This window comes from Paroedura picta, chromosome 6, assembly GCF_049243985.1.
Source record: "Paroedura picta isolate Pp20150507F chromosome 6, Ppicta_v3.0, whole genome shotgun sequence".
NCBI classification, from domain to species: domain Eukaryota; kingdom Metazoa; phylum Chordata; class Lepidosauria; order Squamata; family Gekkonidae; genus Paroedura; species Paroedura picta.
The window spans coordinates 121,346,891-121,372,189 of record NC_135374.1 but is presented as its reverse complement, the minus strand read 5'-3'; the positions used below and the strand labels follow the sequence as shown (position 1 = coordinate 121,372,189).

Here is a 25,299-nt window from a genome sequence, read left to right as displayed (position 1 = left end):
ATAACCTGCTCCTCCACATGCTAGGTGACCCTGGGCCAGCTGGGAGACCTTGGGCTACTCACAGTTCTGTTAAAAACTGTTCTCACAGAGCAATTCCTCTCAGAGCTCTTTCAGCCTCACCTACCTTACAGGGTGTCTCTTGTAGGGAGAGGAAAGGAAGGTGATTAGAAGCCACTCTGAGACTCCTTTGGGCCCTGAAAAGGAGGACGTAAAAGCCAACTCGACTATTGGGAAAGTGCTTCTGGGAAACAGTGTCTCTTCCCCTCCATATGTCCCCATGGCCTCAGGGTGGTTCTGTGGCCCATCTACACTTTCCTAATCTTCCATGTCATTGGTCTCAAATGTGCTTTGGTGTGATGGACTTGGAGAGATTGCAGCAAGACCAAGGGAAGGTAAAAAAGTAGCGCACACCACATAAACTTAGAGGTGTTTTAGTACCCTCAATTCTCCTATGTAACTTCCTCCCACTGCTTTGGTATGGATGAATGTTGTCCCCAGGGACACTTCATACAGTCAAGGGTCTGGCCACACCTTCAGCCTACCCAGTCTTCCTTCTGGCCCAGCTGAGCAGACATCCAGTTTCCTAGTGGACCCCCTGGGTGCATCTGGCCTCTAAGAATCAGGAGTCCAACAGGACCTGCTGGGTAGGAGGAGTTTCCAAATGTGGCACTGCAGCTGCAGTAGAAGAAATGGTGCCCCATATACTGCCTAATTATACAGAAACTAGGGGCCAAGCCCGTTGCATTCAGGAATACAACAGGCACTAGATTGGGGGGGAGAGAGTGGAAGAACTCTGCAGATGGCCTCTCCCTCCCCTTAGGACCTGCAAAGGCTGCAGGCTGGAGGCCCCCAAGAAGGGAACTTACCAGCAGGGACAGCTCTCATGCGGCAGGGATCTGCAGCCTCTGAGCCTCGGAGGGAAGTGGAAGGAGGAGGGACTGGTCAGGGGTGGGGGATGGAAGGCGACTGGCTGGCCACCGGACAAACAGGCAAGCCAGTTGGAGGAGGAGACTCAGGGAGCTGCCCTGAGTGAGTGTTAAGTGCTGAGTGGCACTTAAGCCATGAGACCAGCTCCTCCTTCTAGGCCTTACCAAAAATATATTATGTGAAACAGATTATGTGGACTCCTCTGCATCACAGAAATAGTCCTGTTCATAGGTAAGAGGTTTGTAACAGGCTGCAATAATCAAAACTTCCACGAGTCGCAGAATCTGTAACCAATAATCATAGAATCATAGAATCATAGAGTTGGAAGGGGCCATACAGGCCATCTAGTCAAACCCCTTGATCAACGCAGGATCAGCCCTAAGCATCCTAAAGCATCCAAGAAAAGTGTTCATCCAACCGTTCCTTGAAGACTGCCAGTGAGGGGGAGCTCAACACCTCCTTAGGCAGCCTATTCCACTGCTGAACTACTCTGACTGTGAAAATCTTTTTCCTGATATCTAGCCTATATCGTTGTACTTGAAGTTTAAACCCATTACTGCGTGTCCTCTCCTCTGCAGCCAACAGAAACAGCATCCTGCCCTCCTCCAAGTGACAACCTTTCAAATACTTAAAGAGGGCTATCATGTCATTCGCCTTTTTTCAGATCTCATTGAACTCTGTCTCTATCTTCTGGAGTATTTGCCAGTCCTCCCAATTTGGTGTCGTCTGCAAACTTGATGAGGAGTCCTTCCACCCCCTCATCTAAATCATTAATAAATATGTTAAAAAGTACCGGACCAAGCACCGAGCCCTGAGGTACCCCGCTACTCACCTCCCTCCAGTCTGATTAAACACCATTGACAACAACTCTTTGAGTGCGGTTCTCTAACCAATTCCCTATCCACCTATCTGAAACTACTCTCCTTCACTAGAATTTCCTGACAGGTAAGCCCTTTCCTCACATACAGTGCCACTCCTCCACCTCTTCGATCTATTCTGTTTTTTTCTGAACAGTTCATATCCATCCACCATTACATTCCAGTCATGAGAATCATTCCACCAAGTTTCTGTGATGCCCACTAGATCATACCTTTCCATCAGCATGAGAAGTTCCAGCTCTTCCTTTTTATTGCCCATGCTTCGGGCGTTAGAATAAAAACATCTGAATCCTTTTACTTTTGGTTCCCGGTTGGGCTGCCCCCGATCGTTTTCCTTCCATACACTCCCTATGTTGATCGTTTCCTTCCCCTTGTGGCTTTAGTTTAAAGCTCTCCTGATGAATCTCCCCAGGTTCCTGCCAAACACATTCTTCCCCAGTTTCGATAAGTGCAGTCCACAGGTGCTAGTAGACCTTCCTCAAGAAAGCCTATCCCATGGTCCCAGAAACCAAATCTCTCCTGCCAGCACCAACTTCCTCTCCCAATGCATTCCTCTTCCCTTGACAGGCAAGATTGAAGAGAATACCACTTGTGCCCCCATTTGCTTGAGCTTCCTCCCCAGATCTTGATAGTCTTTTTAAATAGGAGCGATGGTATTCAGGGACCATCACAAATGGGTAGCTATCCTTAGATTTGAGGAGTTTGGGCAGCCGTTCTTTAATTTTCACCCCTGGCAAGCAACACACCTCTCGGGTTAGGGGGTCGGGCCCAGCCACATTGCGATCCATTCCTCTTAGCAGGGAGTCTCCAATTACCAATACTCTCCTTTTTTTTTCTTCTCGTCCATTTCCTTCTGTCCCCGTGGCCTCTTCCCTTTATCTTGGACTTTGTTTTGGGACCTCTTCCCTTGATGACCCTTGCACCTCCTCTGCAAGGGCCTGAAATCTATTCTGGAGCTCCAAAGGCCCCAAGAACTGTCTCGCTCTTCGCCATTGAGTCTTTTTCCGAACTGTCTGCAGAGGCTCCCTAGTGTGATCAATCTCCTTATCCTCTTCAGGACTGGCTGTATCCTCTTTATTCCGAGTTGCAGGGCTCTGGTCTATGAACTCCTCCCCTTTCTTACTTTGGGTCAGAGTAATAATTCTGTTTTCTAATCCCCTTATCCTTTCCTCCAAAAGTCTTACCAGCTTACACTTGGGGCAACTGTAGTCCATCTTGTCTTCTGGGAGGAAGGCAATCATGTCACACTCACAGCAGATGATGGGATGAGTGTCCTGGAGGTCCATTGTAATGTCTAGGCAGTGCAAGTACTAGGGAAATATAATCTACGGATTCTAATTGCTCGGCCAAGAACCCCAGGCTAAGAGCCACAGGCCAAGAGCCCTTTGTCTCTCGCCCTTTTTAATCCTTCCAACAATTACCCAGCAATCACCTCACCCAGTCATCACAATAGCCTCACCTGGTCAGCAGCAACTCTCCCCAGTAGCTCTCTCCACCTGCTCTCAGTTGTCTGAGCAAATAACGGCAAACTCCAGGACTGCTTCTTTGTTTAATGCCTATCTCACCAACATCCAGGTGCCACCAGACTCAGAAGGCTTGTGGAGGTAGGGTGAGTGCAAGTCCCGGACCATCCTGAGTGCCTGGACATGGGCAGCTTCCACCCATATTCCTGCTCTCCCACACGGAATCCCTTCCAGTCCAAGAGGTACTGCAATTTTCCCTGATGCACACAAAAGTCTAGACTTCATAGTGGATGTGTTCATCAACATAGATGGGGCCTGGGTCATCAGGGGCAGCAGGCCATTTATTTGGATCAAAAACACAGCAAAGGGTGCTGCAATGAAAGACAGGGTGAACGTCTTTGGAAGAGACAACTCTACTGTGACCTCATTGTCAAGACGGGTGACTGTGAAAGGTCCTACAAATATAAGACCCATTATGCAGGAGGGCTGCTAGTGTTTCATGGATAACAATGCCCGATCCCCTACTTTCCGAAGGGGCTTAGGAAGATGCTTTTTATCTGCTGTAAGTTTATACTCAGTCTTGGCTCCCTTGAAAGTAGTAATGATGGATGTCCAGGCTCTTTGGATGTGGGCTGCACACAACTTCAATTTTGGGGGCTGTCAGGACCAGGAGTCCAGCTGGGACCTGCTAGAACATTTGTGCAGTAAACCACTTCAAAGGGGCTATGCTAGTGCTGGTGTGGGCCAAGTTATTGCATGTAAACTCTGCGAATGGGATTAAGAAGAATAGTTGGTTTTTATATGCCACTCTGCCCTACCTGAAGGAGTCTCAAAGCGGCTTACCTACAACAGACACCCTGTGAGATGAGTGAGGCTGAGAGAGCTCTGATATTAGTGAAGAAGAAGAGTTGGTTCTTATATACCGCTTTTCTCTACCCGAAGGAGTCTCAAAGCGGCTTCCAATCCCCTTCCCTTTCCTCTTCCCACAACAGACACCCTGTGAGGGAGAGGAGACTGAGAGAGCTCTGATATTACTGAAGAAGAAGAGTTGGTTCTTAATCAAACTCCAGCATCCCCTGAATCCACAGCCCTACGCCCTTCTGGACTAAAAAGAATAAAATGACATTTAATATTTTATTTATTTAGATTTAGATTTATAATACCGCCATTCCCTAGTGGGCTCATGGCAGTTTACAACAATAGAAGAATAAAACACATTAAAAACCCCATAAAACTTCCCTTATTACAACCAGCGAGTACTATGGTGGCAGGCAAAAAATACACTAAATATCTCACCCCTCGTCCAGCCAGGAGCCAACCTTCCTACCGTTCTACTGATGGGAGTGAGGTACCAGATCAGATGTTACCAGAGGGGAATCCTTAGATCGAATATCAGGACCCGCCTTGGCCTCAACCATACGCCTGGCAGAAGAGCTCCATCTTGCAGGCCCTGCGGAAAGCTGACAATTCCAACAGGGCCCCTAGCTCATTCCACCAGGTTGGGGCCAGGACCAAAAAGGCCCTGGCCAAGGTCGAGGCCAGGCTAACGTCCTGAGGGCACAGTAGATTCAGAGTGAAGAGCCCTGCAGGGAGCGTAAGGAGGCAAGCGGTCCCACAAGTAAGTAGGACCCAGACTGTGTATAGCCTTGAAGGTCAATACCAAAACCTTGAACTTGACTGGGAAAGAAACTGGTAACCAGTGCAGATGTCGGAACACCGGCTGAATATGGGCTCTCCATGGTGTAGGTGGTAACAGGTAGGAAAAATCAAATGCATCATGATACTTGACTGAAGTATCTTGACACTGTGAGACTTGACACTGAACATGAGTCAGCACTGGGACTCGGTTGCTAAAAAGGCAAACAGGATTTGGGGCTGTATTAAATGAATTATAATGTCCAGATCACGCGAGGTGAAGTTCCCACTTTACTTCGCTCTGGTAAGGCCTCACTTGGAGTACTCCGTTCAGTTTTAGGCACCACAACTGAAGAAAATTGTAGAGAAACTGGAGCGTGTCCAGAGGAGAGCTACGAAGATGGCGAGGGGTTTGGAGACCGTATGAGGAAAGGTTTAAGGTGCTTGGTCTGTTTAGCTTGGAGAGAAGAAGACTAAGAGGTGATATGATAGCCACCTTCCAATACTTGAAGGGTTGTCATATAGAAGATGGTGCAGAGTTGTTTTCTGTTGCCCCAGAGGGCCAGAGAAGAATCAAGGGGATTACATTACTTCAGAAGTTTCTGACAGAGCGTTCCTCAGTGGACCTGGCTTCCTCAGGAGGTTGTGGACTTTCCTTCTTTGGAAGTTTTAAAGCAGAGGCTAGATAGATAGCAATGCTGATTTTATGAACTTAGGAAGATTGTGAGTGGGTGCGCAGAAGGGATGTGCCAGTGTTTGTCTCCTGTGGCCCTTCCTTGGATATTCAGGGAATTTCTAATTGCTGCTTGGGATGGTAGGTGAATTTCCTCTGGGCCAGGCTGGATTCTGGAGTTGTTGGTTTTTTGGGGGGAGGAATCATTAGGACATGATATTGGGGTCACTGTGGGTAAGACAGATAGTTGTGAGTCCCTGCATTGTGCAGGGGGTTGAATTAAATGATCCTGGAGGTGCCTTCCATCTCTATGACCCTGTATTCTGATTCTGTCTTCTGTTTGTTTGTTTTTTTTTGTACCCCTCCCAGTTCATTGTCATCTGCAATTGCATGACTAGTGCAGTACAGGTGTCTGCCTTCCTCCCTGTGCAGTACTGTTGCCCTGGCTCTTCCCTGGTTTTACTGTGGGCCCTTGCCTTGGGCTTCCCTCTGAGGCACATGCAGGGAAGCTGCAGCCTCTTAAGTCTGACATGCTCAAACATTCAAGTTTCTCAGCACATCTTCACTTGACCTGTAATGGTTCTATGCATGACTGGGTGAAGCCTCACAGAAGTAGCTACTGCCTCTCAAACCCTTGGAAAGGGTCTTCCCAACTGCTTTATATGGGGGTACCAACATGTTTCTGGAACTGATCAGAACCACAGAGTTGGAAGGCGCCATGCAGCTAACTGCTCGATGCAGGATCAGCCTAGAGCATCCAGGATAAGTCTCTGTCTAGCAGCTACATGAAGACTCCCAGGGCGAGGGAGCGCTCCACCTCCTGAGCCAGCCCATTCCACTGCTCAGCTACTCTGCTTAACCCAAAAATCCTAACAACCCACCAGTGCCTTTCTGCACACTTTAAACACATTATTTATTTATTTAGATTTATTTATGATTCTATTATTCTATGATTTCTATACCGCCTTTCCCTACAGTCCCCTCCGCTGCTGCCCCCAGTCACAGCCTTTCAGTCACTAAATCAGGTGCCCCCACTGTCTCCTCCTCTTCTCCAGACAGAACACTCTCAAATAAATAATACATAAATCAATCTCTCAGCCTTTCCTGTATGGCTTGTAGGGCTTCCTCATAAGGCTTTCTGTAAGGAAACTGATCTGCCTAGCACCTTTTTGCACACTGATTCCAACTTGAGTAGTTTCTTACAAACCTCCTATAATCTAATGCCTGGCAGCCGTCCTGCCGTCGATGAGCCAGGCCTCCCTGCACTCAGGTGTCCCTGCTCTCAGGAGTAGAAAGTTTAGAGCAGACAGCCTGAGTTGTAGCAAACAAGGACAGCCAGCCTCCCCTTTGCTGCATGGTAAGAGTGCTGCAATTCCAGTTGTTGTGCCCCAGGCCAGCCTCACACATTCAAGCTCTTATACCATGAAGAATTTTGCAAAAGGCTTCTTGCTGACCACCAAGGAAGTTGCTAGAAAGTGGGCGAGGCCAGGTAGAACTTTTGTCCAGAGGGCTTCTGATTGGCCACTGAAGATCTGATCTGGGGATTTTTTGCAAGTTGCTTAGGCCCCAAATGCCACCGCATTTGTAAAGGTAAGCTGTGCATATGCAAGAAAATATTTTAAAACAATAGTTTTGTTTATTTTAAAATATTTTAAAACAATACCATTGTTTTAAAAGGCACCCTGTCAAGCAGAGCTTCTTCCAGCAGTGTCAAAGAATTACTATGAGAGTTATGCATGACCTCAATGCCTGTGTTTTTGTGGTTGACTACACCAGAACATTCTGTAATGCTTTTTTGAACTGCACATAGTGCCCAAAGGTATGCATTTCTTCAGCACAACGAACCACACCACAAAGTTACACAAAAACTTGATTTAAGCTCACCTTTTCAATTTCATATAGCTTTCACTGGCCGCAGGCCGACATTCTGCACGCTGGACCACGATTCCTTCCAAAGACAGTTTCTCTTCAAGAGAAACAGATAGAGATTAGCAGCAGAACTGACACAAAGAGTGGTCAAACTCATCAGGTGTGGCCCAATACAGGTTTCAAATACAAGAAGTCTCTCCAGACACTCAACTCAGGATTTCATAACTTTTTGCATCAGAATGGCTATACCAGAGGAAGAAAGCTACCCCTTACAACAAAACAGGGGTTGGGCAGATCCTTCAGGCTGACATGGACAGAATTAGAACGATTCAAAGAAGAAGAGTTGGTTCTTATATGCCACTTTTCCCTACCCGAAGGAGGCTCAAAGCCGCTTACAGTGGAGGTGTAAATGTAACTAACGAAGACTTTATTTTACTAACTAATGAAGACTCTATTTTATCATTTTTGGGATTAATAATGTACACTTATATAACTTAACCTTAACAACCTATATATATATATATATATATATATATATATATATATATATATATATATATTTATTTATTTATTTATTTATTTTCTTTTTTTTTTCCGTACAACTAAGTAGGCTTTTATTTTTTCCTTTTTTCTTTTCCCTAGTGGAAATGTGGATGGCTCTAAGACCACGCTAAGTATAAATTGTTTATGATTGTTAAAATTGTTAAAAACTATGCAAACAAATGTTGAAACGATGGTAACAAAGTAGACTTCTCTTTTTAAATGTGGTGGAAACGTGAAAAAGTTTATAAGCTTTGGGTAAAAGTCCATAATATTGTAGCCATGTGGAGTCTTAAATGAAGAGAAGAGGGTTTTCAAGAACAATGGGGCCCTTATCTGATTTACCTAAGAAAATAAGTTAAAAGGGGATTGAAACGGGGTATCAAGTGTATCAAACGAAGAGCATAATCCTTTTCTTTCTGTATCAATAATGTAGATTATTTGCATTGTATTATCTTTAAATATTTCAAAAGGGGATTGAAACGGGGAACTAAATGTATTAAATGAAGAGCATAACCTTTCTTTTTCTGTACTAACAATGTAGATTGCCTGTATTTCATTATCTTTAATCCTGGAAAATAAAAATAAAAATCTTATAAAAAAAAAGCAGCTTACAGTCGCCTTCCCATTCCTCTCCCCACAACAGACACCCTGTGAGGTGGGTGAGGTTGAGAGAGCGCTGATATCACTGCTCGGTCAGAACAGTTTTATCAGTGCCATGGCGAGCCCAAGGTCACCCAGCTGGTTGCATGCAGGGGAGCGCAGAATCAAACATGGCATGCCGGATTAGAAGTCCGCACTCCTAACCACTACAGACAGAGGGGCAAATGAGAGCAAGGTTCAATTCCATAAGGAGAAGTGTAGAGTTCTACATCTGGGTCTCAGAAATGAGAAGCAGCATACTGGAGTGGAGAGACACTTCTGGGAAACACTGTGGGTGAACGTGATCTTGGGGTCCTTGTGGACTATAAGCTAAATTGTCAGGATCAGTCCCTGTTCTCTGCCATGATTACTGTTCAGTGAACCTGCCTGACTCCATCTTGATTGTTGCATATGTGCTTTGTCCTTGTAACCCATGTATTCACAAAGTTCCCATGTATCCAAAACCCCTTGTAGTTGTCCCTTTGATTTCCCTGCATTTTCACACTGCATACTCTCCCCCTTACTGTGAAACATTGTTGTGAGGATCCTGCGGTTCCAGTAAACAGCTTATCAGCTAGCCTGTAGCGCCGGTTTGACCAAGGCCGCACTAACTTAAACACCTCTGGCAGGAAGCCCGGGATGGCACCTGGGAGAGGGGCTCCCACCTCCCATGGGAACGTTCAAGTTTTGGGCGGGAGAAAAGTATTGATAAGTGCCTGCTGGGGTTGGATCGAACATATTTGACTTCAAATGTTATAGTGACTAGAACTACTTCCAATTAAAGCTTTCTTCTTACAGAAGTTTTGTTGTGAGTTTTGTCAGCGCTTGACATAAATGGATGGCTGTGGGAGATAAGAGGGTTTTTGCCAACTTGGTATGTTGGGGATAGACTTGGTTTTAGGGGATTGGGGGTTTTATGGGGATTGTTTTATATGAACTGCCTTGAATCCTTGGAGGAAGGCAGCCTATTAATCTAAATAAATAAATAAATAATATGAGCAGGCAGTGTGATGCAGCGGTAAAGAAGGCAAATGTCATTGTGGGCTGTATCATATACAATACCTTTATTGGCATAAAGCACATTAGTAAAATGAACAGAGATAGTCAGGATACATCAAGCAGTTTAAGTTTAAAAACTGAAGACAAAAATTCAGCCGTAATAAAGGTGACATTGGCATCCTTATTGCTCAACAAAAATTGGCAGATCGGGTCTTTTAAATGATTTCTCCATTTGGGTATAAGAGGTATAACGTGCCTTCGATAGACAATAAACAAGGGACAATCCAGTAATGTCGCATGGGGTCAGGAGTGTTTAATTCACAGGGACATAGTTATTTTCGAAAGGAATCTTGGCAAATCTCCCTTGTAATACTTTGGATAAAAAGGCATTGAGCCGCGCAAGCAAAAACGCTCTGTGATAAAGGGGATTTGCCAAGTTATATAAATAAGCCGGCATTATCCCATGCTTCACTTGGAGACCAAGAGCACGGGGAGAGCAAATTGCCGGGACAGTAGGATGGACTTTTTGGAATTCCTGATCAAGGAGCCTTTGTTTAATTTGGCACATAATGGAAGATTCATTCAGAGATAAGATGTAATTGTAATCAATGCCAATTTGTTGGAGTATAGTCAGGATGGAAGAGAACCATTTAAATTTGAAAGAGTCTCTCAATAAACAGGCCAATAGACTATCTCATCGAACCCTAAAATGCAGTTTTAGCCAATATCTGAAGGTAGAAATCCAGGCCTTAGTTTCGAGAAGAGACACAATTTGGAGTTCCCAAAATCTGCCGGAAAAAGGCAGACTGTAATCTTTCCAAGTTTTTGTTAAAAGCTGAGATCCATAGAGGGATCGTATAAAATTTGGGGGAGAATTTTTGAGTCAAACACACGGCAGGCAGCTGGGACAAACTGATTACCTTTGAGGAAGAACAAACGGTTTAGAAGAAGAAGAAGAGTTGGTTCTTATATGTCGCTTTTCCCTACCCGAAGGAGGCTCAAAGCGGCTTACAGTCGCCTTCCTATTCCTCTCCCCACAACAGACACCCTGTGGGGTGGGTGAGGCTGAGAGAGCCCTGATATCACTGCCCGGTCAGAACAGCTTTATCAGTGCTGTGGCGAGCCCAAGGTCACCCAGCTGGCTGCATGTGGGAGAGTGCAGAATCGAACCCGGCATGCCAGATTACAAGTCCGCACTCCTAACCACTACAGCAAACTGGCTCTCTTAGTAGTAGAACATTTAGCCTGCAAAATAATCCTATTTCTATGTTTGGTCCAGTGCAAATTATGTTGGAAGGTGATTCCTAAGTATTTGAACCATTTGACCTGCTCAATTTGATGACCACCAATATGCCAGTTTAAGGGGGACCACTTCTGTGCAAAGATCATCACTTATGTTTTTTCTAAGTTAATCAATAGGTCATTAAGTTGGCAATATTCATAGAAAGTATTCATATATCTTTTCAGACCAATTCTGGAATAGGAAAGCAAGACTGTATCATCAGCATACAGAAGAAGTGGAATTGACAGTTTATCTAGTTTGGGAGGATGACCATTTATGAGTCTTAGGGTTTTTGGAAGGTCGTGTAAAAAAGGTTAAATAAATAAGCAAGGATGCAGCCCTGTTTAACTCCTCTCAGGATGGGGATTTGGGTTGTTAGATGACCCTTTTCAGTAAATTTGACCTGAAAGGTATTATTGGAATGGAGGTTCATTAGGAGTACTAATAGGCACAAATCAATATTAACTAACTGGTGTACGCTGCATGAACGGAGACATCACATCAAAATCACAAAACGTCATAGTTCCCATGTATTGGTCAGGCCCCACCTGGAGTCCTGTATGCAGTTCTGGAGGCCTCGCTGCAAAAAGAACATGGGCAAAACTGAGAGGGTTCAGAGGAGAGCAAGGAGGAAGATCCGGGGCCTGGGGACCAAGCCCTGGGAGGAATGGCTGAGGGATTTGGGAATGTTCAGCGTGTTTGGCAGGAACCTGGGGAGATTCATCAGGAGAGCTTTAAACTAAAGCTACAAGGGGAAGGAGACGATCAACATAGGGAGTGTAAGGAAGGAAAACGATCGGAGGCAGCCCAACCGGCAAGGCTAGCTCATAGGGAAGCAAAAGTAAAAGGATTCAGATGTCTTTATACTAACGCCCGAAGCATGGGCAATAAGAAGGAAGAGCTGGAACTTCTCATGCTGATGGAAAGGTATGATCTAGTAGGCATCACAGAAACTTGGTGGAATGATTCTCATGACTGGAATGTAATGGTGGATGGATATGAACTGTTCAGAAAAAACAGAATAGATCGAAGAGGTGGAGGAGTGGCACTGTATGTGAGGAAATTCTAGTGAAGGAGAGCATATCTACAGTGGAAAGCATCTGGGTGAAAATAAATGAGGGGAAAACAAACAGTGTGGTGGTTGGTGTCTGCTACGGACCGCCTGACCAACGAGAGGATGTGGATGCTGCACTTTGTAAGCAGCTTGAGAAAATATCCAAGTGGCAGGACCTTGTCATCATGAGTGACTTCAATTTCCCAGATGTGTGCTGGGAAACAAACTCTGCGAAGTGTCCTCAGTCATGCAACTTTCTGACCTGCCTGGCTGACAATTTCATTTATCAAATGGTAGATGAACCCACAAGAGGTTCAGCCATACAGGACTTAATACTGACCAACAGGCAAGAGTTGGTGGATGAGGTGAAGGAGGTGGGGACCCTAGGGGGAAGTGACCATGTCCTCATAGGATTCCTTTTGAGATGGAGAGCCAAGGAAGCTTGTAGCCAGACACGGATGTTGGATTTTCGTAGGGCAAACTTTAATAAACTCAGAGACATGATGAGTGTCATACCATGGACGAGAATGCTGGAAGGGAAGGGAGCATGTGAAGGGTGGGCGTTACTCAAACAACAGCTGTTGCATGCTCTTCAATGACTATCCCAGAAAGACGAAAACACTGCAGGAGCTCTAAGAAGCCTATTTGGATGAACAGAGAACTTCAAGAGGAACTAAGAAAGAAAAGGAAAATGTTCAGGAAATGGAAGGAAGGACAGAGCTCTAAAGAAGAGTACCTACAGGTTACTAGGCACTGTAGATCAATCATCAGAAAGGCCAAAGCTGAGAGTGAACTAAGATTGGCCAGGGAAGCCCATTGTAACAAGAAAAGATTTTTCAGTTATGTGAGGAGCAAACGTAAAGTAAAGGAGGCAATAGGCCCACTGTTGGGTGCGGATGGACAAACTCTAACGGAAGATGCAGAGAAAGCAGATAGGCTTAGTGCCTATTTTACATCTGTTTTTTCCCACAGGTCAAAGTGTTTAGGCACATCTAGAGATGGCCGTAGCCAAAGGATAGTGTCTGGGTGGCAGGTTAACATGGATAGAGAGGTTGTCGAGAGGCACTTAGCTGCACTGGATGAGTTCAAATCCCCTGGTCCAGATGAAATACACCCGAGAGTGCTCAAAGAACTTTCCAGATAACTTGCACAGCCCTTGTCCATCATCTTCGGAACCTCTTTAAGGACTGGAGATGTCCTGGAGGACTGTAAGAGAGCAAACGTTATTCCGATCTTCAAAAAAGGGAGGAAGGATGACCCGGGAAACTACAGACCAGTGAGTCTGACCTCTGTTGTGGGGAAGATAATGGAGCAGATATTAAAGGGAGCGATCTGCAAACATCTGGAGGACAATTTGGTGATCCAAGGAAGTCAGCATGGATTTGTCTCCAACAGGTCCTGCCATTACAACCTGGTTTCCTTTTTTGACCAAGTAACAGGTTTGCTGGATCGGGGAAATTTGGTTGATGTCATTTACTTGGATTTTAGTAAAGCTTTTGACAAGGTTCCCCATGATGTTCTGATGAATAAGTTGAAGGACTGCAATCTGGATTTTCAGATCGTTAGGTGGATAGGGAATTGGTTAGAGAACCGCACTCAAAGAGTTGTTGTCAATGGTGTTTCATCAGACTGGAGAGAGCTGAGTAGCGGGGTACCTCAGGGTTCGGTGCTCGGCCCGGTACTTTTTAACATATTTATTAATGATCTAGATGAGGGGGTGGAGGGACTACTCATCAAGTTTGCAGATGACACCAAACTGGGAGGACTGTCAAATACTCCGGAAGATAGAGACAGAGTTCAACGAGATCTGAACACAATGGAAAAATGGGCAAATGAGAACAAGATGCAATTTAATAAAGAAGTGTAAAGTTCTGCATCTGGGTCAGAAAAATGAAAAGCATGCCTACTGGATGGGGGATACGCTTCTAGGTAGCACTCTGTGTGAACGAGACCTTGGGATACTTGTGGATTGTAAACTAAACATGAGCAGGCAGTGTGATGCAGCGGTAAAAAAGGCAAATGCCATTTTGGGCTGTATCAACAGAGGCATCACATCAAAATCACAAGATGTCATAGTCCCATTGTATACGGCACTGGTCAGACCACACCTGGAGTACTGTGTGCAGTTCTGGAGGCCTCACTTCAAGAAGGACATCGATAAAATTGAAAGGGTACAGAGGAGAGCGACGAAGATGATCTGGGGCTATGAAGATAGGTTGAGGGACTTGGGAATGTTCAGCCTGGAGAAAAGGAGGTTGAGAGGGGACATGATAGCCCTCTTTAAGTATTTGAAAGGTTGTCACTTGGAGGAGGGGAGGATGCTGTTTCTGTTGGCTGCAGAGGAAAGGACACGCAGTAATGGGTTTAAACTTCAAGTACAACGATATATGCTAGATATCAGGAAAAGGTTTTTCACAGTCAGAGTAGTTCAGCAGTGGAATAGGCTGCCTAAGGAGGTGGTGAGCTCCCCCTCACTGGAAGTCTTCAAGCAAAGGTTGGATACACACTTTTCTTGGATGCTTTAGGATGAGTACTCTTTGAGTACTCTCGGGTGCATTTCATCTGGACCAGGGGATTTGAACTCATCCAGTGCAGCTAAATGCCTCTCGACAACCTCTCTATCCATGTTAACCTGCCACCCAGACACTATCCTTTGGCTACAGCCATCTCTAGATGTGCCTAAACACTTTGACCTGTGGGAAAAAACAGATGTAAAATAGGCACTAAGCCTATCTGCTTTCTCTGCCTCCTTTACTTTACGTTTGCTCCTCACATAACTGAAAAATCTTTTCTTGTTACAATGGGCTTCCCTGGCCAATCTTGACCTTTCTTATGATTGATCTACAGTGCCTAGTAACCTGTAGGTACTCTTCTTTAGAGTTCTGTCCTTCCCTCCATTTCCTGAACATTTTCCTTTTCTTTCTTAGTTCTTCTTGAAGTTCTCTGTTCATCCAAATAGGCTTCTTAGAGCTCCTGCAGTGTTTTCGTCTTTCGGGGATAGTCATTGATTGAGCATGCAATAGCTCCTGTTTGAGTAGCGCCCACCCTTCACATGCTCCCTTCCCTTCCAGCATTCTCGTCCATGGTATGACACTCATCATGTCTCTGAGTTTATTAAAGTTTGCCCTACAAAAATCCAACATCCGCGTCTGGCTACAAGCTTCCTTGGCTCCCCATCTCAAAAGGAATTCTATGAGGACATGGTCACTTCCCCCTAGGGTCCCCACCTCCTTCACCTCATCCACCAACTCTTGCCTGTTGGTCAGTATTAAGTCCAGTATGGCTGAACCTCTTGTGGGTTCATCTACCATTTGATAAATGAAATTGTCAGCCAGGCAGGTCAGAAACTTGCATGACTGAGGACGCTTCGCAGAGTTTGTTTCCCAGCACACATCTGGGAAATTGAAGTCACTCATGATGACAAGGTCCTGCCGTTTGGATATTTTCTCAAGCTGCTCACAAAGTGCAGCATCCACATCCTCTCGTTGGTCAGGCGGTCGGTAGCAGACACCAACCACCACACTGTTTTCCCCTCACTTATTTTCACCCAGATGCTTTCCACTGTAGATATGCTCTCCCTTACTAGAATTTCCTGACAGGTAAGCCCTTTCTTCACATACAGTGCCACTCCTCCACCTCTTCGATCTATTCTGTTTTTTCTGAACAGTTCATATCTATCCACCATTACATTCCAGTCATGAGAATCATTCCACCAAGTTTCTGTGATGCCTACTAGATCATACCTTTCCATCAGCATGAGAAGTTCCAGCTCTGCCTTTTTATTGCCCATGCTTCGGGCATTAGTATAAAGACATCTGAATCCTTTTACTTTTGCTTCCCTATGAGATGGCCTTGCCGGTTGGGCTGCCTCCAATCGTTTTCCTTCCATACACTCCCTATGTTGATCGTCTCCTTCCCCTAGTGGCTTTAGTTTAAAGCTCTCCTGATGAATCTCCCCAGGTTCCTGCCAAACACATTCTTCCCCAGTTTCGATAAGTGCAGTCCATCAGGTGCTAGTAGGCCTTCCTCAAGAAAGCCTATCCCATGGTCCCAGAAACCAAATCTCTCCTGTCGGCACCAACTACGCAGCCAGTGATTCACCTCCATTATCTTCCTCTCCCGATGCATTCCTCTTCCCTTGACAGGCAAGATTGAAGAGAATACCACTTGTGCCCCCTTTTGCTTGAGCTTCCTCCCCAGATCTTGGTAGTCTTTTTTAATAGGAGTGATGGTATTCAGGGACATGTCATTCGTTCCCACATGGACCATCACAAATGGGTAGCGATCCGTAGATTTGAGGAGTTTGGGCAGCCTTTCTGAAACATCTTTAATTTTCGCCCCTGGCAAGCAACACACCTCTCGGGTTAGGGGGTCGGGCCCAGCCACATGGCGATCCATTCCTCTTAGCAGGGAGTCTCCAATTACCAGTACTCTCCTTTTTTTTTTCTTCTCAACTCCATTTCCTTCTGTCCCCGTGGCCTCTTCCCTTTGTCTTAGAGTTTGTTTTGGGACCTCTTCCCTTGTTGACCCTTGCACCTCCTCTGCAAGGGCCTGAAATATATTCTGGAGCTCCAAATGCCCCGAGAACTGTCTCGCCCTTCGCCGTTCTGTCTTTTTCCGCACTGCCTGCAGAGGCTCCCTATTGTGATCAATCTCCTTATCCTCTTCAGGACTGGTTGTATTCTCTTTATTCCATGTTGCAGAGCTCTGGACTACGAACTCCTCCCCTTTCTTACTTTGGGTCAGAGTAATAATTCTGTTTTCTAGTCCCCTAATCTTTTCCTCCAAAAGTCTTACCAGCTTACACTTGGGGCAGCTGTAGTCCATCTTGTCTTCTGGGAGGAAGGCAATCATGTCACACTCACTGCAGATGATGGGATGAGTGTCCTGGAGGTCCATTGTAATGTCTAGGCAGTGGAAGTACTAGGGAAATATAATCTACTGATATAATATACTGATTCTAATTGCTCGGCCAAGAACCCCAGGCTAAGAGCCACAGGCCAAGAGCCCTTTGTCGCTCGCCCTTCGGCTCGCGCCTCTGGTGAGGAGTAGCCCTTTTTAATCCTCCCAACAATTACCCAGCAATCACCTCACCCAGGCAGAACAATAGCCTCGCCTGGTCAGCAGCAACTCTCCCCAGTAGCTCTCTCCACGTGCTCTCAGTTGTCTGAGCTCTGCCTCTGGTGAGGAGTAGCCCTTTTTAAGCCTCCCAACAATTACCCAGCAATCACCTCACCCAGGCAGAACAATAGCCTCACCTGGTCAGCAGCAACTCCCCCCAGTAGCTCTCTCCACGTGCTCTCAGTTGTCTGAGCTCTGCCTCTGGTGAGGAGTAGCCCTTTTTTAAGCCTCCCAACAATTACCCAGCCATCACCTCACCCAGGCAGAACAATAGCCTCACCTGGTCAGCAGTAACTCTCCCCAGTAGCTCTCTCAGTCTGTTTCATCAGACTGGAGAGAGGTGAGTAGCGGGGTACCTAAGGGCTCGGTGCTCGGCCCGGTACTTTTTAACATATTTATTAATGATCTAGATGAGGGGGTGGAGGGACTACTCATCAAGTTTGCAGATGACACCAAATTGGGAGGACTGGCAAATACTCCGGAAGATAGAGACAGAGTTCAGCGAGATCTGAACACAATGGAAAAATGGGCAAATGAGAACAAGATGCAATTTAATAAAGATAAGTGTAAAGTCTGGGTCAGAAAAATGAAAAGCATGCCTACTGGATGGGGGATACGCTTCTAGGTAGCACTGTGTGTGAACGAGACCTTGGGGTACTTGTGGATTGTAAACTAAACATGAGCAGGCAGTGTGATGCAGCGGTAAAAAAGGCAAATGCCATTTTGGGCTGTATCAACAGAGGCATCACATCAAAATCACAAGATGTCATAGTCCCATTGTATACGGCGCTGGTCAGACCACACCTGGAGTACTGTGTGCAGTTCTGGAGGCCTCACTTCAAGAAGGACATCGATAAAATTGAAAGGGTACAGAGGAGAGTGACGAAGATGATCTGGGGCCAAGGGACCAAGCCCTATGAAGATAGGTTGAGGGACTTGGGAATGTTCAGCCTGGAGAAAAGGAGGTTGAGAGGGGACATGATAGCCCTCTTTAAGTATTTGAAAGGTTGTCACTTGGAGGAGGGCAGGATGCTGTTTCTGTTGGCTGCAGAGGAGAGGACACGCAGTAATGGGTTTAAACTTCAAGTACAACGATATAGGCTAGATATCAGGAAAATGTTTTTCACAGTCAGAGTAGTTCAGCAGTGGAATAGGCTGCCTAAGGAGGTGGTGAGCGCCCCCTCACTGGAAGTCTTCAAGCAAAGGTTGGATACACACTTTTCTTGGATGCTTTAGGATGCTTAGGGCTAATCTTGCTTTGAGCAGGGGGTTGGACTAGATGGCCTGTATGGCCCCTTCCAACTCTATGATTCTATGATTCTCCATGTGCTCTCAGTTGTCTGAGCTGCCAACTGTTTGGCAGAAGGGGAAAGTCCTCCCCACACTCAAAAGGAATGCTCTCAGTCTCCCCTGCGTTGCTCTCAGAAATGCCTCCCTCCCCTCAGTCAGGGCCTGCCAGAGGCTCCTTCACAGCAGGCCTGAAGGGGGGGAGGGGGAGCACTCTGCAGCCTCCTGCCAGCTCTGTCAGGGTTCTGAGGCAATTCACAGTTGGACATGACAGTTAGGACAGCCTTGGGGCGAAAAGGGCTGGCACAGCCTGTGTTCTCATCCCCCTTGGCAGCCCTACTGACCTCCCCTCCCTGCGGTGGTCAGGAGCAGACTGGCAGCCAGACTGGGCTGGGTGAATGGAATTTTGGTCTGTCCTGGTGAGGGGCCAGTAGGAAGGCACTTTGCCTGCCTCCCCGTTGGCTGCTTGGTCCTGGATGGACACTCGGAGGGCCCAGTCAGGAGCCACTTCGCGGCTCCTGATTGGGCCCTCTGAGTTTTTATCCTGGACAGGGCCCGCCCTAACTCCTCCCCAGGTGGCCTTACCCTTTTATTTAATAGGAGCGGTTAAAGATTTGTATCCCAGGGTGGGGGGATTCAAATCAACAGTGGACAAACCCTGTTAGTGTCTACACATCTATGCGTTACATACGCCAACTTTTCCAGTTTAGAAGGAGAATTTCGAAATGTCTGGAAAAGATTTGCAGTAATAAAGTTTTATTTCTAAGGTGTTAAGGAGTTTATTTCAGCCACACAATGTAGGAAAATACAGATTATAATCATCCTTCCTCTTCCCATGTTCCCTAAAGTAATCTTCAATGAATGGCAGTGAGAGAGCTATCTTGTATCTCTTTCCTTTGTAGTGAATTATTGGGGGGGGGAGGGATCAGGCACAGAGGAAGTCTTCTATAAGTCCAGCTATCAGGACCATGTGACTCCAATACTTGAGACTAGTTCAAGGTGTTGGTTATGTCCTTTAAAGTAGTGGGCCCCAACCACCGGGCCACAAAAGTGCCGCACGTGCACGATTTTGGCCACGTATGGCACATGCATGCATGCGCAGCATGCGCGGCCGGACAATCGTCCTCCCTGCTGCCGCTGGTCCCCAGCCTCAAAAAGGTTGGGGACCACTGCTTTAAATTAGCGATCCCCAACCTGTGGGCTGCGGACCACATGTGGTCCATTGACTAATTGGAGGTGGGCCGTGAAGGACACCTTCTCCCCCCCCCCGGCCCTTTACTTCATCCCCCCTGGCTCTTTACAACACACTTCGGGTGTCATTGTCTCCCATCACTCCCAGATGGGACTATCTCGTTGCAGAGAAACAAGCTCAGGGTTCCCACTGATTTGTCATTGTCATGAGTTAAAATTTCCATGAAAATAAAATGTTCCTTATGTTCATTGTTGTGGCGTGTCTGTATCTTATTTTGAAGGGATGTTTAAACATTACCATAACGATCAGAGAGTGTTAGGGCTGTGGTTGAGAGTAGAGGAGTAAACTAGCCCCCCCTCGGGCCTCAGTAAAATTGTCAAGCGTTGAGTGGTCCCCAGTGATAAAAAGGTTGGGGACCACTGCTTTAAAGCCCTATATAGTTTGAAACTGGGAGGGGGGGGATAATCTGAGGGATCGTCTCCTCCTATGTGCTCCTGACCTATAATGAAGGAGATTCCTCCTGAGGGACCCACAAAACAAGGGGGCTCCTTTGGTGGGCCGGTGAGATAAAGCCTTTTCAGTGGCACCCCCACAATGATGGAACCACCTCCCCAAGGAAGTGAGCCTAGCCCTATAATCTCTGCCAATCCCTGGAGGGGGGAGGGTGAAGATGGTTTGATTTATGAGCACATGTACTTATTGGGAGTCTTCGACTGTGATTTTAACTTTTGGCTTTTATGTTTTATTGGTCTTCTAAATCACCATGAGTTTCTTAAAATAATTAATCTAATAATTGTGTTTTGACTGTCCTCACCCTTTAAAACTTTCTCCCTTTAGTAGGCCTGGCTCTCCCTAAAACTCTTCCACCAGGTCTACGGTTCAGGCCAGGGTCAGTGAGGAAGATAGAGTGCCCCCCCCCCCCACGTCCGGTGTTAAGCAACAGCTGAGTCATCTTAACCTTCCTTCCTCCCCTCTCTAGAGGTAGGGTTGGGTGGGATAATATTCTGCCACTAGAAATCAAGCCCGCTGTGGCTTAAAGACAGGGAGGCGATAGAGTAGGGTGGGGTGGCTGCGCGACTTGGCGGCGGGCAGGCCGTGCACCAGAAACCAGTGATGATTTCTGTGTGGCTCTGGTGGCGTTTGCCGGCTCCTGGATGTCTGGGCCTGGCGCAGGACCTACCTGAGGTGTAGGGCGGATCGTAGAAATGGCGGGCAGCGTGCTCAGCGGCAGGAGACAGTAAAGGTAGTTGTTGTTGTGGGGCCGGGGGCTCCACGGCCATTGCTGCTGCGGTGTGTGTATTTATTTATTTATTTATATTTATATACCGCCCTCCCCGGGGGCTCAGGGCAGTTTAGTACATAAAACAATCTATAAACATGTGAATAGCTTTACAATAATAACCGTATAACAATGTAACAGTATAAATAATATAGGCAGTACAACAATGCAACAATACAAACAGGTCCAGAGCATGTTGGTGGACTTCTGAGGGGGGGCAGGGGGGGAGCAGGGGCCTTTCAGTTGCTGTTGATTGTGTCTGGTTTCAACCAAGTCACTGTGGCGTCCGTTGGTGTGTGCGTGGGTGGAAGGGGTCCCAGCAGCGTCACGTGGGCGGGAGGGTCTGTGGGCTGCAGGCCAGCAGCAACGTGGTGTATTCTGAGTGAGGGCGGGCGGAGGCGTTGGCAGCGGCGGTGCAGCTGGTGTCAGGGCCGCAGCCGCGTGGGAAGGGAGAAGTGGTTGGACGGCTGTTGGCAGCGCAGGCGCAGGGCCGGCTGCATCCGTGGGTCCTCGGCGGTGGGGAGGCAGCGTGTTCGCGATTGGGGCCGCCGTCGGGGCCTCCTCGCAGCGCGGCTCGTGAGCGACCTGCTGTCTCCGTGGGTAGCGAGGAAATGGCGGCCGGCCGCATGCGGGTGAGTTGAGGGGGGCACGGCTCGCAATTGATCCTTTGCCGCCAGACTGACAATTGGAGGACCCAATCGGCAGGCGCTTCGGGCCTGCTGATTGGGCCCTCCAATTGTCAGTCCGGGGGAAGGAGCCTATCAGCACCCTTTCATCACGGACAGGGCCCGCCCTCGGGGCCCTTAACGGATTATTTAATCCGCTCCGCGAGGAGCGGTTAAAGATGTTCTCTTTTCTATTGTGATTTTATGTTTTGGTTTTTTGTGTCCTTTTTATGGGGGTTTTAATGGGTTTTTATCAGATATCTGTAACGCGCCATGAGCCGGCTCCAGGAGTGGTGGGGAATAATAATAATAATAATAATAATAATAATAATAATAATAATAATAATAATAATAATAATAATAATAATAATAATTGTAGTTAGGGTTGTCCATTCTCCCAGTTTGGTAGCTGTTGTAGTAGGTTGCCAACTTCAGGTATTGTTATTCTGCTTTCGTCTGTTTTCTTCTCTTGCCAGAGCTGTTCTTACAGAACAGTTCTATCAGAGCTCACTCAGGGTGTCTGGCACGAAGAGAGGAAGGGAAGGTGATTGTAAGCCGCTTTGAGACTCCTCTGGTTAGTGAAAAGCGGGGTACAAAAACCAGCAGCTATTCATCCTCTTGACTTTTCTGTATTTGTTGGGGGGGGGAGCTGGATGCGAGAGCCTATGATGATGGAGCATGGATTAAGCTCTTAGGCCACCCTGAGCTCCTCAGTAGGTTAGGTTCATGTGATAATCCTGATGAGGAGGAGGAAGGTGTCCATGTGACACTCCCCCCCCCTTGCTTTCTGGTGCTGTGGCTGGCAGGGAAGACAGCGCTTTGCATGAGAAGGACAGCAGCGATGGTGATGACTGCAAACTCAGTCTATCCTGATAACCTCCCACCAGCTACAGCTGAATCTCTGTTTGGACATACAGATGATGATCAGGAATCCAGGATTTTAACTCTTGTGTTTTAGCTTGTTTGCTGTTTGAGCTAAGGTTTTTGCTCTTTTAAAGTTATTGTTGATGCCATATTGTTCTTGTTGACCCTCTTTTGCACTTACAGAGCTAGTTTACTGTTTTTCTTTGAAATAAATATTCAAAAACATTTAACCTACTGATGCCTCAATTAAGGTAAATTTACCAGTAGCTGCTGCATTTCCCATCCTCGGCTTATATGAGAGTCACTAAGTTTTCCCAGTTTCCACCCCCCCCCCCCGCCCCAGTAAAATGAGGTGCCTCGGCTTATACTTGGGTCAGCTTATACTCGAGTATATATGGTATATACTGCCCTCCCTGAAGGCTCAGGGCAGTTTACATAAGACAGGCAAAATACAGGTAAATCAATATTTATAACAATAATAATACAGTAGTAACAGTAGTCAACATAGTAGAATGGTGGGAAGACATTAAATCAGCTAAGGCATGCGGATGGCCCTGTGGGTTGGGCGGGCCAGCAGTAAGAGGGAGGCTTGGGGGCCAATGGGAAATGGTTGGATCAGGTCGGCCTCAATGAAATGCCTGGCAGAGAAGCTCCTTTTTGCAGGCCCTGCAGAACTCTTGTGCCCACTAATCGTAGAGGTGCATGCATCCACCACCCGCGAACATCTGGGGCAGCTCTGGGAGAAAGGAGACATGATTCCACTCTGCAATCTCTTTCTCCAACGCCGACTGGCAGCCTGAACCCTCTTCCACTTTGGAACCTCGCCATATCCAGGGACATTCTTAAGCCCAACAAAGTTTCATTCTGGGAATAAGCTTTTCTGTATATGAAAGCTCATACCCCCAAATAGGGCTCTGTTGGTCTTAAAGGTACCTGACTGGATGCCAACTTTGTACTGTCGCTTCACAGCCACACAAGAGCTCACCTGAATCACTCTTCTTCGCGGCCCTCAAATTAAAACTTCTCAATAGGCCACGGGGGGGGGGGGGATAAATATATCCTCCCTTGTTTGCAGCACTCAGCTCTCTTCAGAATGTGCAGTCATAAGGAAGAGGAGGAGAAGAGTTGGTTCTTATATGCCGCTATTCTCTACCAAAAGGAGCCTCAAAGCGGCTTCCATTCGCCTTCCCTTTCCTCTCCCACAACAGACACCTTGTGAGGGAGGTGAGGCTGAGAGAGCCCTGAGATTATTGAAGAAGAGTTGGTTCTTATATGCCGCTTTTCTCTACCCGAAGGAGTCTCAGAGTGGCTTACAGTCGCCTTCCCTTCCCTCTCCCCACAACAGACCCCCTGTGAGGGAGGTGGGGCTGAGAGAGACCTGATATTACTGCTTGGCCAGAACAGAATAAGAAGAGTTGGTTCTTATATTCCACTTTCCTCTTCCAGAAGACATCTCAAAGTGGCTTACAATTGCCTTCCCTTCCCTCTCCCCACAACAGACCCCCTGTGAGAGGTGGGTGAGGCTGAGAGAGCCCTGAGATTCCTGCTCAGTCATAACAGCTTTATCAGTGTTGTGATGAACCCAAGGTCACCCAGCTGGCTGCATGTAGTGCAGTGCAGAATCAAACCCGGCATTCCAGATTAGCAGTTGGCCCTCCGAACCACTACATCAAGAATGAAAATTATAATACATGTTATGCATACCATTGATCCTAATTCCCCAAGTATACACTGAGCCATCACTAGCCAATTATAACACCTGTATGGCAGATCCATCAGCCTGAGAAATCCAATTGGATGGGCTTGCAGGACATGTTTGGAAGTGCCAATTCCAGTGCTAAGCAGGACAGCTATGATTGAGGGTAGGCAGATCCCACTCCTGTGTTTCTATGGATGTATTCCTCCACACTGTAGCAACTCAACATGCAGCAACGGATGGTGTGTCAATACATGCACTGGCACATAATAAGTCGCTGTCATGGCCATGCCAACTTCTCCTGGGCTTGCTCTGGAATTTGTTTGCCTTTCCCTAGGGGAGCTCTGTCTCTGAGAGTTTGCTTGTTGTAACAACCATCTGCTGGTTTGAAGTAAAGCCTGTGGGATGTGTAGATTGACCTCTTGAAAGGAAAATGTCTGCTAGTTGTAAATCATGCCCCAAGGCAAGGTCGCCTTGGGTCGAAGTCAGCATCCCCTGTGCTTGAAGTAGATAATTCCCAGAATCTCCAGATTTCCCCTGAAGATCTCCTGAACTAGATACTGAAGCTAACTTTTGAAATGTATTTCATACCTTATGGTCCTTTGGTAATATTGTATGACTGTCAATATGCTTAGATTGTTAACCTGTTTGGAAAACCTATGCCATAGTCCTGTTTTAATCCTAGGAACGCCAGCTGTTTGCTTTCATTGAAAACTAAGATGGTCTTGGATGTGGAATATTTCTGCCATGGTTCTGAAGATCTGTTATGTATCATGGACCATTGTTTCAAGCTGGCACAGCCCACAATATGCACAGCACACAACACCCCTTTCATTAACAGAAATGCTTGTCACAGGAAACACATACAGGACAAACACACAAGAGACAGCTGGGTGTAGTAGTTAGGAATGTGGACTTCTAATCTGGCGAGCCCGGTTTCATTCTGCATTCCCCACAAGCAGCCAGCAGGATCACCTTGGGGTCGCCACAGCACTGATAAAGCTGTTCTGACCGAGAAGGAATATCAGGGCTCTTCTCAGCCTCACCTACCTCACCGGGTGTCTGTTGTGGACATATAAAAACTCTTATTCATTCATTCAATTTCTAGCCTGGCTTACTCTGAAGCTCAAGGCGGGTTACAGAAAAGTCATACCCCATTATAAAACACCCCAATAAAACACCAAGATAGCGAAGTCCCTTCCCCACAGTCAACCACCAGGGGGTTCGCTAGAT

At 46.7% G+C, this 25,299-nt stretch overlaps 1 protein-coding gene across 1 annotated transcript in view; it reads right to left on the bottom strand.

Moving 5' to 3' along the window:
* Positions 1-25,299, bottom strand: part of GTF2F2 (general transcription factor IIF subunit 2) — a 128,767-nt gene that overhangs the window by 30,198 nt on the left and 73,270 nt on the right. The window contains exon 6 of the mRNA XM_077344027.1: positions 7,461-7,542. Within this exon, the coding sequence (XP_077200142.1) occupies positions 7,461-7,542 (82 nt within the window). The remainder of the gene's footprint in view (positions 1-7,460; positions 7,543-25,299) is intronic.